This window comes from Phoxinus phoxinus (assembly GCF_949152265.1).
Source record: "Phoxinus phoxinus genome assembly, chromosome: 8".
Lineage (NCBI taxonomy): Eukaryota > Metazoa > Chordata > Actinopteri > Cypriniformes > Leuciscidae > Phoxinus > Phoxinus phoxinus.
Genome location: NC_136883.1, coordinates 29,687,026 through 29,704,529, shown reverse-complemented (window position 1 = coordinate 29,704,529; position 17,504 = coordinate 29,687,026). Strand labels below are relative to the sequence as shown.

Here is a 17,504-nt window from a genome sequence, read left to right as displayed (position 1 = left end):
ATACTCCACTGCACAGTGCACAAATAAATATTACTGTAAAGCAATTTCTTTAATAAAACTGCAGTGGTCTTTTTTTTGGTCATTTATATATTGGGTAAATTCAGCTATTAATTGGATCGTAACATTAATGTTAAAAAACTAGCACAATTTATCTGTATTCACCCCATATTATTATTATAATATAATAATATTTATTTAAAATAAACATATTAATTTAATATTCAATATGTACATGTAATAATTCAATTTGAACTTGCATGCAGTTTGTTCCATATTTTTGTTCCATAGTTACAGATGGAAAACAACAATATTTATTCATGCTCTGTCAGACATAGCAGAAACACATGAACAGTCATCAGTGAATTTACCTCAATTGTGTAAAGCAGGTGTTGAAAGGTGAGAGTAAATATACTGGGAATGGAAAAAAACACGCCTGTCTGTCAGTAGAACCAAACTTTATTACAAATGTGCCATCTATGACTGTACTATAGACTAGACACACCTATGGAAATGTGTTGATAAAGATGAACCCACACCTGTAGTTGTATATTAATAATGACTTATTATGAGTCATTTGTTAGAGATACATCACAAGGATATTTTAACATGCTTAGATCTGCTGCAAGCGAAATAATGCACTCTAGATGGGACAGTAGCACTCTCACTCTAAATTAGCCCTGTGCTCTTTTTTAAGTATCCAAAATCGCCAACTCAGCCACTGAGAGGAAATGACATCATTGTTTACAGCTCTGCAGCAGATGGAGGAATAGGAGTGTCTCCTCCCTCAGCCACGGGAGCAACCAGTGTGCCTCTCTGATGATTCAAAACAGTGTGTCACAGTCTATTTTTCTCTCTCCCTTAGTGCAGCCCATGTTGAAATCCCAGAGAACTCTTGCTCTCACTACATCACTGCCTGAAACTGCTTGGTCAGCAAACTCCTGAATGAAGCCACTCCTTCTTCACATTGTATAACCATCATTGCATTTATTGTTGTGTAACATACTGTACCCCCAAATATGATGATATTCAGGCAAGCAACACTAAAACATGTTGTATGTATAAAGATCCATTATTGACATTTATTTTGTCATTTATAAACTTTAACCCCCCATCAGTTTCAAAGACAAGGTTGCTTGTCCCAGACTAATATGCATGTTTGAGCTGTTTTAACTGACATATCTTAAAATATACAAGGTACATTTACAAAAGCTACTTAAATGTCTAATCCTGACTTAATCTAAACCTTGTATGTGAAACCAGGCCTACATCTCTTAATCCAAAATATGGATATATGAATATTATAATAATAAAACTATATTCAATTCAATTTGATGGAAATTTACTTAAAGCAGACTTTTTAGTCATGTTGTTTTCAAAGCGTTACAGTTAGGGAAAAAATAAGCTAAAAAACACAAATTTGCACACTTAAGGACAAATAATAGAATAAAATAATTATGACTAATCTCAAGCAAAATCGTAAAAATGTAAAATTTGACAAATGTTACCTTTTTTTAATTAATAAAAACTAAAAAACATTATTTGTTATACTTGCACAGTTTCTGTTTGCAAATTTTGGATACAGTCCATGACCACAAACTATCTAAACTATGATAGTTTATAGTTTTTTTCTGGAACTAATATTATCCACATTCCTCAACTCGCTTCAGCCTTCCTACTAATGATAATCTGTGTTAACAATGCCTCTATTCAATGAAGTCTATCAGAACCAAATGTTTTCATGCATACTTGTGCTACTTATGAATGACTGTTTCTGATTTTCTGATCTTCTGTTCAGTCAATCTTGCTTCCTTTATTTGCAATAAAGATCTGGCATCTTTGGCATGTTTATGATTAAAGATTAAAGGGCTATATGACATCCTGACTGGTAATCCCAGCAGATGCTGCTCCCATCATTGCTGGTTTAGTTTAAACCAGTGGGTTCAGGACAGTGGGGGAGGGCTGGTAGGGATTACTTTGACAAGTTATGCAAGCACGCTCTCCAACTAAAGAGAGAGAAAAAGAGGGATGGAGATTAATGGAGACGGTGGAAATTTTAGGTTTAGGGAAACAAGCAATATTGGAGAGGACAAATTCTGTGTTCCTGAGAATGCTGAGCTTTTCTGGAATGTTGATGGCATTTAAACCACCCGCCCATGACTGGACAAAGAAGTTTTTTTCCCCTCGCTGTTCAGCAGAAAAGGGGACAGAGTGGGAACAGATGGTATAAAAAGAAAGGTTTAGGTCTGGAAATTGCTGTTGGGGCTTCCACCATTTTCTTCAAAACACGTTTTGAACTGCTTAAAACTGATGACAAAATAATGCTGAAATTAAGAACCTTCCAAAAAGATGCAATAAACAGAAAGAGCGACTGAACAATGATCTTAAACTAATCTTAAACATTGAGAGCTCATGCCATATGCAGACCTTCCTAAACATTTCCCATGCTCTCACAAAAGTCAAGACTTTCCAGTGTTTTTTTTTTAAAGAGAAACATTCTTTCCCAAACATTGTAGTAGTCTGCAATTGACCAATCAAATTCACTTAAAGGCGTGCAGGATTTGCATAATGAGGTAGGTTCAGTTTGCTCATCTTGTGAAACCTTAAAGAACCTGTGAAGCATGTAAGTTCACGAAGGAAGGACAGGGACACCCCTATTGTAATGCTGCCAAAAACTAGTTTCCTGACTTGAAAATAACCGTGTTTGTACTTCAAATGAAATTGGAATTGAGGATGGGGGGATTATATTTGAGTATAATGATGTTGGCTCTAGATAATATACTGATATTATTACTCGTATACAGGCAAAGTAATCCGATAGCGTAATGTCACTGCTCATATGCTCCTTCACATCGACCGACTGCTTTTGTATGAGCTCAGTCTTTAAAGCTGTGATGTCGCCCCCTACCGCCATACACGATATAATGCAGAAACACCTCTATACTGAGTACATTCCCAAAGTAATCAGTGAAATCCAAAAGGGTTTCAAATGCCCATTTGAAATACAACAAAATTGATACTTAATTATGAAAAAATGACAGAATATAGAGATCCTGATAAACACATATTTGGCCTTTATTTACTCTGCCTTCCAGAAAAAGCGAAAGGTTTTCAGCAGCCATACTGTGAGATACCCACAGTACCTGCCGAGTCTGTGACGCTTCCGTGGGTTTCACGTCTATGCATTTTCATTCCCAAAATTGAATACCAATTCACAAAACGCAACGCTAAACATATTTCAGTGATGTCTTAACAACGCGTTAACAATAACGGTGAAAATACTGAACTATGATTTAACTTTAGTGGCAATGATATGCTCAAAAAGAAAACTGTGCATTGCATTTTGTTCGAGCCCTCAGTAATCCATTACATAATGAGGTTGGTAAGAGCTGGCAATCCCACAGCGCCCTCTGATGTTCGTAACTGGGACAAAGGTTTACTTTGATGATGGCTCTGGTTTCATGTTTGCTATATGACAGTGACTTGCACAACAGGCAAAGGAAGAGATGTGTCAGGTCACAGAGTAATCTGGGAACTTTAAGCCATTTAACTGTTTCACAGTCTCCTGGGTCATACAGGGGGTCTCCAAGGATTCCTAGAAACAAAATACCATTTTGTGACCATCACCAAAGTTAACAGGAACTAAAATTAGTGAACAGGAAATGAGCAATTCTATCCTGTAAGCAGATGATAGGGCACTTCAGTAGGGCACTTTGAGTGACTGGAAACTAGTACTCATTTGGCTCAATAATGTCAATATTTACAGAACAGAAGTTACAGAAAGCACAATCATATCAAAAAAACATCAAATCAACATTTGTCCTTGAGCAGTAATTTGAGCAAAACCAGTTCAAAACAACTGTGTAGCTGGAACACCTTTTAGATTAAAGATTTCTGAATAGATAATTACAGGAAAGGAAAATTATTCTTTGTGAATATTTACATCCAAATTATGCCATTCGGACTATACACTCGTATATTTAAAGCTTGCGTTTAAACAATTTATAACTTAGGTTTATTGTGCTTGCAGTCGTATCTTCATCTAAATTTGTTGACCGAACAGAGTCCCTTAAACAAACCTTGAAAAAAAAAAAGCTTGTAGCAGCGCAATTCCATCATGGTATTTCTTAAAAATAATTAAGTGAAAACTGTAAATTTGTGTTAAAGTGTGCGTCAGCCCAACAAGAGGCCAGACAGCGCATTCAGGTCCCTCATGTATGGGTTGTCGCCGAGGATGCGGTCAATACGCTGCTTTTGGTCAGGAAAGATGTCGTACAGCTTCCTTTTGAGCTCTGTGGTTTCTGAGGGCGACCGCTGCGGGGGTGGAGAAGGGGACGGTCGAGGAAGGTGCCAGTCTGGAGGGCCGGAGTGTGGCCAGTTGGAAGGGGAAGAGGGATGTGCTGTGGTCTGTGCTGCCGGGCCGTAAACTGACGGGGTTGCCCGAAGGTCTGTCCTCAGGGGGGGCATTATGGGACTACCTCTGTGAGAGGACAGAACAGTCATGAGGAGTTACAGACAAGACAACTAATGTGTGATAATCACTGGAGTGTTTTTAAACTCACCGACTGTCTTTAAGTAGAAACCGGTCTAGGTGAGGTCCATGCTTTCCGAGTGGGTCATCTGGGATCATAAAGTGATCTTCTACGAAGGTGAACTGCAAGAGTCTGAAAAATCCATAAAAAGAGCTGTAAATCTAAGAAAACAGGAACTCAGCACACTAAAGGTGCATCCATGTACCCTACCGTTCAAAAGTTTTGGGTTTGGGAGATTTTGAATGCTAAGAATGCATAAGTATCTTATGCTCACCAAGGATGCATTTATCAAAAATCCAGTAAAACGTTTATTGTGAAATGTTATTACAATTTAAGATAACTGTTTTCTATTTAATATATTTTAAAATGTAATTTATTCCTGTGATGCAAAGCTGAATTTTCAGCATCATTACTCCAGTCAGTGTCACATGATCTTCCAGAAATCAGTCCAAAATGTTAGAACATTTCTTATTATAAACAATGTTGAAAACAGATTTTTATGGAGACTGATATATATATTTTTAGGATTCTTTGATGGAACAGTATTTATTTGAGAAAAAAACTAACTTTTTGTAACATTTTATGTCTTCAATGGGAGTTTGGATCAATTTAGTACAGGTATCTCCTTTCTGAATAAAAGTATTATTTCTTTATAAAAAAATAATAATTACTGACTCCAAAATGTTGAATGGTAAAGCATGTAACTAACATTAGGAATTGAGTGAAGCACTGATGGCCATCTAGACATTTGCTGTAAAGATGTTGTTCTTACCTCTCCTGAATAATCCTCCTCCACGCATCGGACTGGCTCACAAAGTCCCTCAGGTTGTCATTGGTGACGATGACCCCTCCGGTCTTCTCAGCCAGATGAAGCAGGAACCTGTGAAGACAGTCATAGATCAAGCAGGGCTCAGAGAAAGAACCTGGGGCCAATATAAATTGTGTACAAGGTATGGGTATGCACAAAGGTTTTGATTTTCCAATCCTACCCACTTGCTCATGAAATAACCATAAATGGAGCATACAACACCTGTTTATATTATTCATTTCCTCCACTTCATATTTTTTCCATACTGATATTGGCATCTAGAAATATTGATTGCATTTAACAGTGCTAAAAATAGGCAAATAGATGATATGCACAGTAAATATCTGTCTGTATATATGTGTGGCATATGAGAGACAAAATGTAGTGCATATATTTTTACATTTCTGATGTGTGCAGTGCATAAAACAGTTTATCAGGGTTTTTTGTCCCATCACTATCCACATACATTTCTGTGATTTCCTGTAACATCATTGAAAATCTATATGCAAATGTATCTAATTCATAAGCTAATACTATTTTGTAAGGAGTCTAGATGACTCTAACAGTTTACCTGTCATCATGGGAGGAAATTCTCTGTCCACACACTTCTCTAGACGGGGTAAAAGAAAGGAGGCGCAGGTTCTCCAGCTGGATCAGAAAGTGTTGTTCTGTAATAATAAGGACAAGACATCCTATTTTTAACTGGAGATAAAATCATATGCATGTAAATAAACAAAACCTGTTTTGCTGATCTAATGACAGGAGAAAGCTGAGCTCCTACCAGTGATGTTGGGGTCTTTCTTCTGTCTCCACTGAGGAACAAAGACAGTGATTTCTCTGTGCCCTCTGCGCCAAAAGGCCTCAACAGCGATGGCAATCCCACGACAAGAAAAGATCCGATGGAGTCCATGCCTGGTGAGCGCAAATAGGGAGGTCAACGGTCATGATCAAACTTTGGAATATCATATTTTAGCAGTATGCAGTATCTACACACACGCATGTTGTGCAATGTGTGAACATTTTCTATTTTCATAGAGTATTTGGATGGCCTACTGCTTATGCCAAAATGTAGCCCACAGTGCAACACTTTCCACTTTACTCTTCCCTTATGGGTGTGCAGCCATAAATATCAAACACAACTTGTTTTTTAATCTCATTCTGGACTCATATTTGACAGAATTGTAATTAAAATACAACATTACTAAGATGATAAATGGATGGAAGTTGCTAAACTAAACAAGCTATAATTATTATTAATAATAATAATAATAATGTAGGCTAACTGATGTTTGAAACAGTTATTACATTCTGCAAACTGAATTTTTAAATAGTATGCATGCAGTATATACCCAAATGCAGCAAGAAGTCTACAATCACATTCAAACATGCTAAATTCACCTAGAAGGCTGATTAAATAACCAAAGACCAAATTTCCCTCTTGAATATCAATTTGCTTGATCAGGAAACAGCTCTGCATTCAATTTCACAATGCATCTACCACTGATAGAGAGATAAGTACATATGTAAATGCATTTGAGAACAGTGGTCAACCATTTACTTCCTTTTACCTCGGCAAGTCTCGATTAGATGCAACTGACGCAAAAGGGTGCAAAAATAGACGCACATCTCCATCTATTCGGAACGCTCAGAGAGAATGACACACGTATACAGATGTGCAGCCATGTACACACACACCCACCCATCCACACAAAGACACACATATGAACCACAGAAGGGTCACAGGGAAGTTCCCTCTTCGAGAGAAAGTTATTTTAAACAGGAAGTGTTACTAAATCAGCGATCGTTGACGTAGAGAGTCAGATAACTTTCCCAGTCTGGAAATGTAAATTGCTAAATATGCAAAAATACCTTTCATTTCTCCCTTGTATTTCTGACAAAAAACACCAAATAAAAAACCCATGTGGTTCACCTCGAACTCATCCTTATGAAGATTTTATCCAGTGACTGCAGACTCTGACCCGGTTATCTTAAACTGAAAGGACAGGTAAGAGACCCGTAAAGGTGGTCCTTCGTCCGAAATGACTCTAGATTGTGTCAGTACAGACTGACACCGTGTCTACACTGGCAAAGACCACGGAATATAACAAAAGAAGGGGAGCCCAATCAGTTCAAACCCAATAGCCTATTATAAACAGATATCCTCAAATAAAAGTTAGTTCACATAAGTCAGCAAGTTAAGGTTCTGCTGTCCGTTACCACGGCAACCACTTGGGTGTCCGGGTTTGAACAAGCTTATTGTGTATGAAAAGTATCTGAAGACATGACGGGAGGCAAAAATCACAGGAAAAGCTTGACGTGTACTGACAATGTTGAAATAGCAACTTTTAAAGTGTCAAGTAAGTTTCAATCATAATGTTTCACCTTTAATCCGATTAAAATTTTCATACAGTATTGTCCCTCATAACCGGTAGTATAACAAGCCTATAGTAGTTTGACATGACAGAAGAAAACGGAAAAGTTGTGTGTAGGCTTTCAAAACACTCCCTCACCTTGCTCATCTTCAAGAGGACATTTCTCTGAACCCGGCACGTGTGAAAACCAACGCATGCAAAATCTGAGGTTAAAATAAATTATTTTGATTTCTGGTCCAGATATCTGATATAGCTACACTTTTCAAAATAATATGTTCATTTTAAACTGTAACATTAACATGACTAATTTAAACTCAGCCTTTGTAAAAAATATACAAGCAAAACATTAAATGTGCAAAAGAAAAAAGTAAATAATAACCAGTATTTGCAAGTCAACTAGCAGCAGCAGTATCATTCAATTGGCTAGTCAAATAGTCTTGCACATCCCTAGTCTAGATAGGTGAGAGGAACATTTCCTTCCAAAACAACCATACCACTTGAGAAAACAGAGATATGAGAAATGAAACAATAACAAAATCCTGGATTTGTGCCAAACCACATCAACATCATTACAGCAGGATCAGGAACTGTATATACGTTGCGCCAGTTTCAACCCATGACCTTTGACCTCTCCTTCACAATGACAGGTTATCTTCAACTGCAAGATATTTAAGATCCTTCCTGACCTCCTGTGGCAGCGGTTCTTGGTAACTGCGTATTTGGGCTGCTATGGCAACAAGATTTCACCTGAGGATTCATATCTCAAATATCATGCAAGCATACAAATCAGCCATGAGAAACCCTGTGTGAGCTGTTGTCTTCAAGACTGGCTGAACATGTGACAGTGTGACTGTTCTGTGCTCTGCATGGATAATATGGCGTAATTAGTTACACGTACACCTTTTGTTTCTTGCGATTATTTGAGTGGGAACATTTCTTAAAAACGCAAGAATACTCCATGTTTCAAATCTTTCTAGTACATGCCCACATCTTTTGTTGAAGTAAAGATCTTACGTTATAAAAACTCCCACCTAACACCTTATCCCACGATTTCTATCACCAGTAGGGTCTAAAAAGATATTTTTCCTCTCTTCACCCCTGTATAACACCTCAGTTTCCACACTAGTATTTCTACGAAGCGCAGTCACCTCCGGTAAGCCACTTAAAGGGCAAAAATAAGGGGCTGGCAATGGGAGAGACCCACTGAGAGGTTGCCTTTTAGGTGGGAAGGAGGAAGAGGGTGTGGGTGAGAACGACAGAAAGAAAAGAAGGGGGTTGCACCTGGTTTTAGGTTTTCAAACACAAACAATTTACAGACTACAGTTCAAAAACACTCACAGACCTTACTGGAAGTGACTTACTAGAAGTGACTTAGCCTACTTTAACCTTTATGCATGGGTACTCAACATTTTCACACTCCCTCAAATTGTCTCCAAAAAAAGCATCAATCACATCTGTCCTTTACAATGGTTTCATAAAGTAAGCATTAATTAAATGCCGAACTTAAAATACTGCTGCGTCATTTAGTTGTAGTAAGTTTAGGTCACCTAAAAATCTGTCATTTACCGGTACTCACTCTCATGATGTTCTTTCTCCCAGAGAACACAACAGTAGACATTTTAAAGAATGTTCACACTGTTCCTTTCCAAACAATGAAAGCAGCAGTGACCGGGATCTGTCAAGGACAAAAAGCACCATAAAAGTAGCCCATACAATGCTATATTCCAAGTCTTCAAGCCATACAAGAGCACTGGACACAAAGTTGTTTATAATGACTAAACTTTCAGTCTTTCCCTCACATAAAACATGTGTGCTCTCAGAAGACATGGAATATAGCACATAAATTGCTTAGGGTATATTTATGGTGCTTTTGGGTCATTTTTGGAGGTATAACTAGCTATAGCTTGACAAATGCTGCTTGTTGTGCTGAAACGTTTGTAATAAATGTGGTTAAGAGAGTGCGCAGTAATATGTTTTTTGCATTAAGCAACTAGCTGTCAACCAATTTTCTAACCCTAACTCCTAAGATGGATTTTTCAATAACTGTAACCTACAAAGTTGGGTGGCTGATGCCTAATGTAATGTCAATATAAGAAAAAGAAACACAAAAGAAATTTACACAATTTTCCCTCAAAAATGACCAAAAGAACCGAAAAGAAATGGTTTAGAAATAATGAATAGCTTTAGACAAAGCTGCCATTACAATTGGAACTGACAAAGTGTGAGGATAAGAAAAGGACCATTTTTATATTTTGCACAACATAATAAACTACTAAAAACAAACACTGTACATAATCTAATAATCAAAACTCATGCGCACAAACCAAAATTAACTAGTAATTTCAAACTTTTTTTGTCTAACCTTGCCATCTCTATATCATTTTATAAATTATAACATTATTTATTATGAAATGCTCTAAATATGCTGATATATAATGCTAAATGCATGAAGAAGAAAAAAACATGTAAAGGCACCATGTGTTAACTTGTCACAAACCTGTTTTAGTTAAACAGTCGAAGTCATCTGTATGACAGTAACAAATTATTGTATTTGTAGGATCTTTTTTTCTGCAAGAAGTATATAAATAAAAGTATCTATTTTGCTGCTCAATGTGTTTCTGCTACTGTTGCTAAAATAACTGTCATTGCAGCTCTTAATGTGGCAGTTTAACGGAAGAGAGATGCAACACGCACAGAGCGGAAAGGGCTTGAATGAAGCGCATTTGGCTCTAGATAAAAATATAAGAGAAAGTAGTGCCGAAAGATCATTACTGTAAACCAGCCTGAGCGCTTGTGGTGTGAACCACTCCATTGTTTTAATTTGCGCTGCTCACTTTAAAACGACAACCGCTGACCTACATGAAAGAATCAGAATGGTAAATATCCCCCAAAAAATTATACAAATTGATGGAGACTTACGCCATTGCCACATTGCTGCCATCAATGATGATGTGTCGCAGATCAGGGGAGCCCGGTTCGTTCTGTAGCACTAGCCGGTAGGGGGTTCTCAGGGACTGCTGAAAACGAGACATGCCGGTGAGGGGTGCTGGTTTAGAGGTGCAATGTGCCTCAGAGTGAGGTAAAGGTGCCCTTCCAGGAAGCGTCTGGTAAGAGCAACCTGGTCGTGTGTCGGTGGTCCGAAGAGAAGGGCCTTGAGAGGAGCTGCGGAGATGGGTCATATTCTCCATTCGCATAGGAACCATTGTTTGAGAGCTACCGCGGGGTAGGTAATCGAACCGGGGCTCCGACTTCAAATCAAGTGCCGCCATTCTGGGCTTCCTCTCTATATCTTTCAACTCGTTATCATCGTCGTCAATGATGATCACTTCACATATGTCGTTCTGTGCGCCATTGTTTCTTTTAAGAGTGGCTGAGGCCAGTGGCATGCAGCTTGTCTGGTTCTTCTGACCTATGCCATTAGTACTAGGAGGTCTAATGTTTTCTTTGCACTTGATCTCTGTGAGATCTCGCATCTGCACCCGTTCCTTCTCTTTGAGCCTGTTGGAGGTTAATGTAGACGAGGCGTTTACGCAGGGTGATAGGTCGGGTTTGCAAGAGGTGCTCTGGGCTCCTTGCGTGCTCTGGGTCTTCTGGGTCTCCCCCACAATTCGTTCCAGCAGTAAAAACGTATCCTCCGTCTGCCCCGTCTCCCGTACCACCCGCTCCACCACCTCCTGCTGGTAGCCCATGGTGCGGAAGAAGTTAACAAGACAGCGCAAGTTAGTCTCAGGACTTACAGCCTCATTTTCATTCGTGACTTCACTAGCAGCTAGTGTCCCCTTCGCAGACGTAACAGCCGGAAGCTGCCGTTCTTCCCTTTGCTCTTCTTCTCTCCTCTCCAGCGAATATTGCCGTTTAGTGTCCCTCTGCTCGCTTTCAGAGGACCGTCGCTTGTTGCAACGACCGTTGAAACCGAGCATAATGTCAGAAGTGGTCACAGGACCTGAGGTTTTGTCCTCAAAAGTGGTGTCCAGGATACGGTTGGAGAGGTCAGTTACAGGTGTGCTGGTCTGAGAGCGGTCCTGCTCGAGGTCTATGATAACTATAGGTTGTGTGGGGCTTTGGGCCAAGCCCAAAAGTTCCTCTTTGAGGGCACTGGGCAGCAACAGCAGCTCCATTGCATATTTATCAGCTCGTTCCTCCACGAAAGTCTTAAAAGTGCGCTTAACCAAGGGCTCCCTGTCAGCTGGCAAGCTTCGCTTCTCCTGAAAGAGGGCAACAAACTGCTGAACGCGACTTTGAGCCATGACGACGGCCTCCGTGCACCCGCTTAACCTCAGACGGCCTGGCTCCAGAACTTGTACCTCTGCACTTGTGTCTCTAAGCAGCCGGTCCAAAAAGAGTCCACGAGCACCAGCGAAAATGCAGTGCATGTCCACTGGGTACCATTCTTCTTTTTGAAGTTCTGGGTCACACAGGCCTTTCAGATACTCCTGAAAAACAATCACAGCAGAACAGGTTTACAACACATGAATAGCAAAAGATAGAAAACTTCACTTCTACAAGCAGAAGGGTGACATAACACAAGCATAATGCTCTAAAAATGAAAGGGATTGTTCACCCAAAAATTTAATTTCTGTCATTAATTAGTACTCACCCCCACGCCGTTCCAAACTAGTAAGACCTTTGTTCATCTTCGGAACATAAATGAAGATATTTTTTACTTTATTCAATAACTTTCCTGTAATTCTCCAACGCTGGTTACGTTTTAGACAATGTTTTAGAGTAGGAGAATGACAGGGAAGAGAGAAAATGGTTGAATAAAGTCGTTATTTTTGTTTTGTTTTTGCGCTCAAAAAGTATTCTCGTTGCTTCACAAACTTAAGGTTGAACCACTGCACATGGACAATTCTAACGAAGTCTTTACTACATTTCTGAGCCTTGAAAGTGGTCGTTGCGTTGCTGTTTATGGAGGGGATAAGAAAGCTCTCGGATTTCATCAAAAACATCTTCATTTGTGTTCCAAAGATGAACGAAGGTCTTACGGGTTTAGAACGACATGACAGAGTAATTAATGACAGATTAATTAGTTAATTTTGGGGTGAACTAACCCTTTAATACTCTCACAAGCAAAACAAGTCAAACTGGTTTCTTTACTTTAAACTAGCATGCATATATGATTTGCCTTGAGGGACCAAATGACCAAGAGCTACATCATTATTCTAGGGAGATTCCACATGCTCATTATCATATCGATGAAAGTACATATCCAAGTATGCAAGTATGACACCAAATGTAGACTGTTACTGGCTAAAACACAGAGCTACTCTGTGTTATGCATTTCACAATGAGCCAACACTGAGCAAAAGTTAATGCACCATATGCTAAAATATTAGTATACGTATTAGTAAAGTACTTCTGGCTGAACGCTTAGAGCCATTATCAAAACTCAAAGGCTGGGATTTATATAAATATATGCATGCTGTGTTTCAGAGTGAAGCATGAAACCGCTCATAATAAGTGTCTCAGATCTCAGTAAATGCTGCTTCACGTGGTCTCCATCTCTCAAGTGCTGTGATACTGTATACAATGTGCATTTGAAAACACAATACCTGCCAATTATTTCACGTTTTTAATGAAATGAGCTTATAAGCCTGTTGCATGCCAACACATGTGAAGCTTTAACCCTGTGGTTTTCCACCAATAAAAGCTCAATGGTTTTAACGTTACAAAATTAGAGATTAAGACACAAATAGTATTTTCATTTTACAGTATATTATTTTACAGTGTAATAGTCTTATAGTAATTTTTCATATATTGATTTTATTATTATTATTATTTTTGTAGCCCTACAAACAGAACACAGAAAACCTGGAGCTTGTTAAAAAAAATCATATTTGCATAATCAAATTGTGCACAAATATTCTAAAATGCATTAAAGAAGTTAAAAAGAATGAGTATAACTGGTCTACTTTGGAGTTTCTTAACTTCATAGTTCATAGTCATCATATTGATTGTGTGTGGCTTTGAGGAAGCTATCTTGCCTATGTGGAAAATAACTACCAGTTGAAGATCAGAAGTTGAGAAAAACAACAACACAGGAACCCCTTGGGGTGGACCATTCTGCCACATCTCTGGTGAAGTTTTTGTTTCTTTGATCTGAGCGAGCAAGTTACGGTAAAAGAAATACTCATATACAGTACCAGTAATGACACACTAGGTTAAAAGCCACTACACAGTAGTAACTAAAACCGAAAGTGAAATACACTGGGGGCCTCCCATCTTGTCCTGACTAAGCAAACAGATCTCTGTCAAAGACCCATGAGAAAATTCATGACACAGTTTGGATGAGAAGCAGATACCAGGTTATTGTAATTCAAACGGGAAGAGATATAGAAAAAGAAAAAAAAAAGTCAATGAGATGTGGAGACAAGAGCTTTTTGCATGTGAAATTGAATGTGATTTTAGTTTTGTGGTTGGAGTTATTATATTTACACCTGTGAAAAAGTATACAAATAAATCAAAATGTTTAGACAAAGAGGAAGTGCACATGGTGGCGAAACACATCCAATGAGTGGTTTCCTTTTCATGGCTTAACAATAAGGATATTCCAGGTTTACTGGCAATGGTGGTTATATTTCCTTATTAGATTGGACTAGAATTGCAAACAATGGCATGGCAGAACTAGGTGATGACACAATATGTATTCAGTGAAAAACCACGTCTTTTGTTGCCGTCTTGGAAACTAATTTTTTCGACACCACATTAACGGGAAACATCTGTGTGAAAATGTACAGGGTTGGATCATCTATAAACGTGTGTGAAAGCTTATTAATGTGTTTCTGTCTACTGAGACATTATGAAATACACTTATCCCATTGCATTGGCTATGTTGGATCTGTGTGGTTTGGCAACAGTTATTCCCAAATGACATAATAAAGTTCAACTGTGATCAACTCTTACAATTGTTCTGTTGTACTGAGTATCAGCACAACTGGCCTGGGATTTTGCCAGTGTGATTCACAGGTATGAATCACAGCCTTGCACATGTTCAATCAATGATACATCATGACTGTGAATGTGATTTTACTTTTCTACACCAGATCTTTAGTGAAGTAAATAATGGATTATGGATCCAGTGAAGTCAAAACATCAAGCTTTGCGTCTCACCAAGCAATGTAAAGACTAAAAGGATCGGTCTATGACTAAACAGACTGAAGACTAAATATAAGTCCTCTTTGAACTGTTGTATAACTTTATTTAAATGCCAAGTTGTCTGAAAATGAACATTATTTTAGTAGGTTAAATAAAAGTCTGATCATATCATTTGAACGGGTCACACAAGAGATACTATGGGACACATGGGAAACTGTCAAATAAAGACAAACATGTTGTCAGAGCAGCTGAGCGAGTTCAGTCTGACATCAGCTTCCTCCAGATATTACGTTGCAACTTTCTGACAGTCTTTTTTTTTTATTATTATAAATAAATAAAGACAAGTAGCAATATTGTTTACTATAAACATCTTCAATTAATTTACCTTCGCTTTAATCACATCTTCCTTTTTCCCCTTCAGCTGGAGCCAGATCTGTCTGGAAGCCTTACTTCCGTGAGCTCCAGTGTGATCCAAGAGCCCAATAATCGTGAACGTCACTTGGAAAACCTGTTCGACCTTCGGTTTGCTGCATCTGAGCTCGGTCTGCTTGTCCTCATGCACCGTGAACTCGTCTACGGTGAGCGGCTCTGCCTGCGTTCTGCTGGTGGTCGGGGACTGCCTGCCTCTCGGCGGCTCCGTACAGGTTACCTCGGTGATTCGCTTCATCCCGAGGAGGGGCCGCGTTGTTGACATCGTATTTTTTAGCTATATCAAACTATGTTGACCACGGCGACTTCACTTTCAGAACCACTACTAGTAAAATGAATCGTTTACCCCTTTCATATTAGATTCCCGCCCGCTGTCTCTTGACGTTTGTCAACAGCGCTGTAGTATCTGTGTTTTGACGTTACTCTCGGTTAGCCTACTAGCCTAACATCTCAAGCCGTCGCAACCGGAAAACCCCGCGCACGTCATCAGCAGACGACGACGTTGCTGATATGTCATTGCTCTGATTGCAGATAAGAGTCTGTTGCTAGTAGTAACCATAGTTTACGCCAAAATACAAACAAAATGATATACTCACCCTTACATGAAAGCCCCGAAAAAAAACATTATTTGATAAACGTAATTATTTCATAAAAACATTACATTTATGAGATACTAAATCATAATTATTACTTTTTTTAATCATAAATGGCTTTATGTCATAATTTTGAGTTACTATGTCATAGTCATAATTATGAGAGAAAAATATGAAGCTGTCATAATTTGTCATATTTGTCAATCATATTTATGTATAGAAAGTCGAAATTGAGATACAAAATTATGAGATAAATAAGAATTATGAGATTTTTAAAAATCATCAATATGATATAAAAAGTTACAATTATGAGATAAAATGTCAACATTATATTGAAAAGTTTAATTATTTTGTCTTTTTGTCATAATTATACATTTTGTCATCATTTTGAATTTTTATTATTATAATTTACCAAAGAATTCTTTTGTCTAAACTTGAACACAAAAGAATATTTAAAAAAAAAAAATGTATCCATATAATTAAATATAATTATATAATAAATAATATTATCATATATAATATTGATATCAATATTATATATAAATTATATATTAATATAGCCCCCATATAATAAATATCAATATCAGTGGGGTCCAATGTTGTTTGTGACTTTTTTAAGTTGCAAGAGACTTATAAAATATCTTCTTTCAAAATTGCAATATTTAATTTCTAAATAAAACATTTTAGTGACATATTGAATGTTACTATGTTATCCCTCCTACATTTACATAATCTCTGCATTTACATAAGTGACAGCACTCTTATTCACAGAACTGTCTGGCATAAAACTTGAACACCTGAGTTTCAGGATACAATTAAAACTTGTGCATCAATAGAAGTACTTTTTCCTTTCAAGCTCTCAGGGACCGAGAGTGTGTGGGCACTGCATCTGTGCAGACGAGGGAGGGGCTGAAGAGGAACTAGAACAAAAGTAGACTGTTGTAAAAGAGTGCAAGGCCATGAGGCAGTTTGCTACACAAGCAGAGGCAGCTATACAGCTCATTCACAACAACAGTCTGTTATCCACTGAGGGCCACGAGAGCACTCGCTCTAGACACGAGAGAGAACAAATATTCAGACAGCACAAAAGAGTGCTCGCATTCAGACACATGCAGTTATGCGAGTTCGCGTGAGTACACCCACACACCATACTCCTCCTTATCCTGTCTTTCACTTTTCTTTCCACCTTTTCAATAAGCACATATGATGCATATCTATAAAGGTATATTTCCACTATACAATATTTTTTATCAGTAAAGTAAAATTCTGTATAATTCTTAAAAGCAAATTGAAATGAAACCTGCTAATTAAGCTTATTCAACAGCATTTGTGGCATAATGTTCATTACCATGTATATATACACACTCACTCATGATATAGGCCTACACTCACCATGTATTTATACACACTCACCGGCCACTTTATTAGGTACACCTGTTCGCAAATGCAAACTTCTAATCAGCCAATCACATGGCAGCAACTCACACGTAGGCATGTGGACATGGTCAAGACGATCTGCTGAAGTTCAAGATGAGCATCAGAATGGAAAAGAAATTTTATTTTAGTGACTTTGAACGTGGCATGGTTGTTCGTGGCAGACGGGCTGGTTCAAGTATTTCAAAAACTGCTGATCTACTGGGATTTTCACACAAAATCTCTAGGGTTTACAGAGAATGGG

The 17,504-nt window shown here is 38.2% G+C and overlaps 1 protein-coding gene across 1 annotated transcript; it reads right to left on the bottom strand.

The window, feature by feature from the left end:
• Positions 1-3,048: 3,048 nt before the first annotated feature.
• On the bottom strand, positions 3,049-15,779 carry n4bp1 (nedd4 binding protein 1). The gene is made up of 7 exons (XM_079620783.1): positions 15,190-15,779; positions 10,629-12,142; positions 6,119-6,249; positions 5,909-6,005; positions 5,302-5,409; positions 4,560-4,661; positions 3,049-4,477 (listed from the first exon to the last, which is right to left on the bottom strand). Exons 1-7 carry the CDS (start codon positions 15,496-15,498, stop codon positions 4,171-4,173), a joined length of 2,568 nt encoding a protein of 855 aa, XP_079476909.1. The 5' UTR covers positions 15,499-15,779; the 3' UTR covers positions 3,049-4,170.
• Between the last annotated feature and the right edge of the window lie 1,725 nt (positions 15,780-17,504).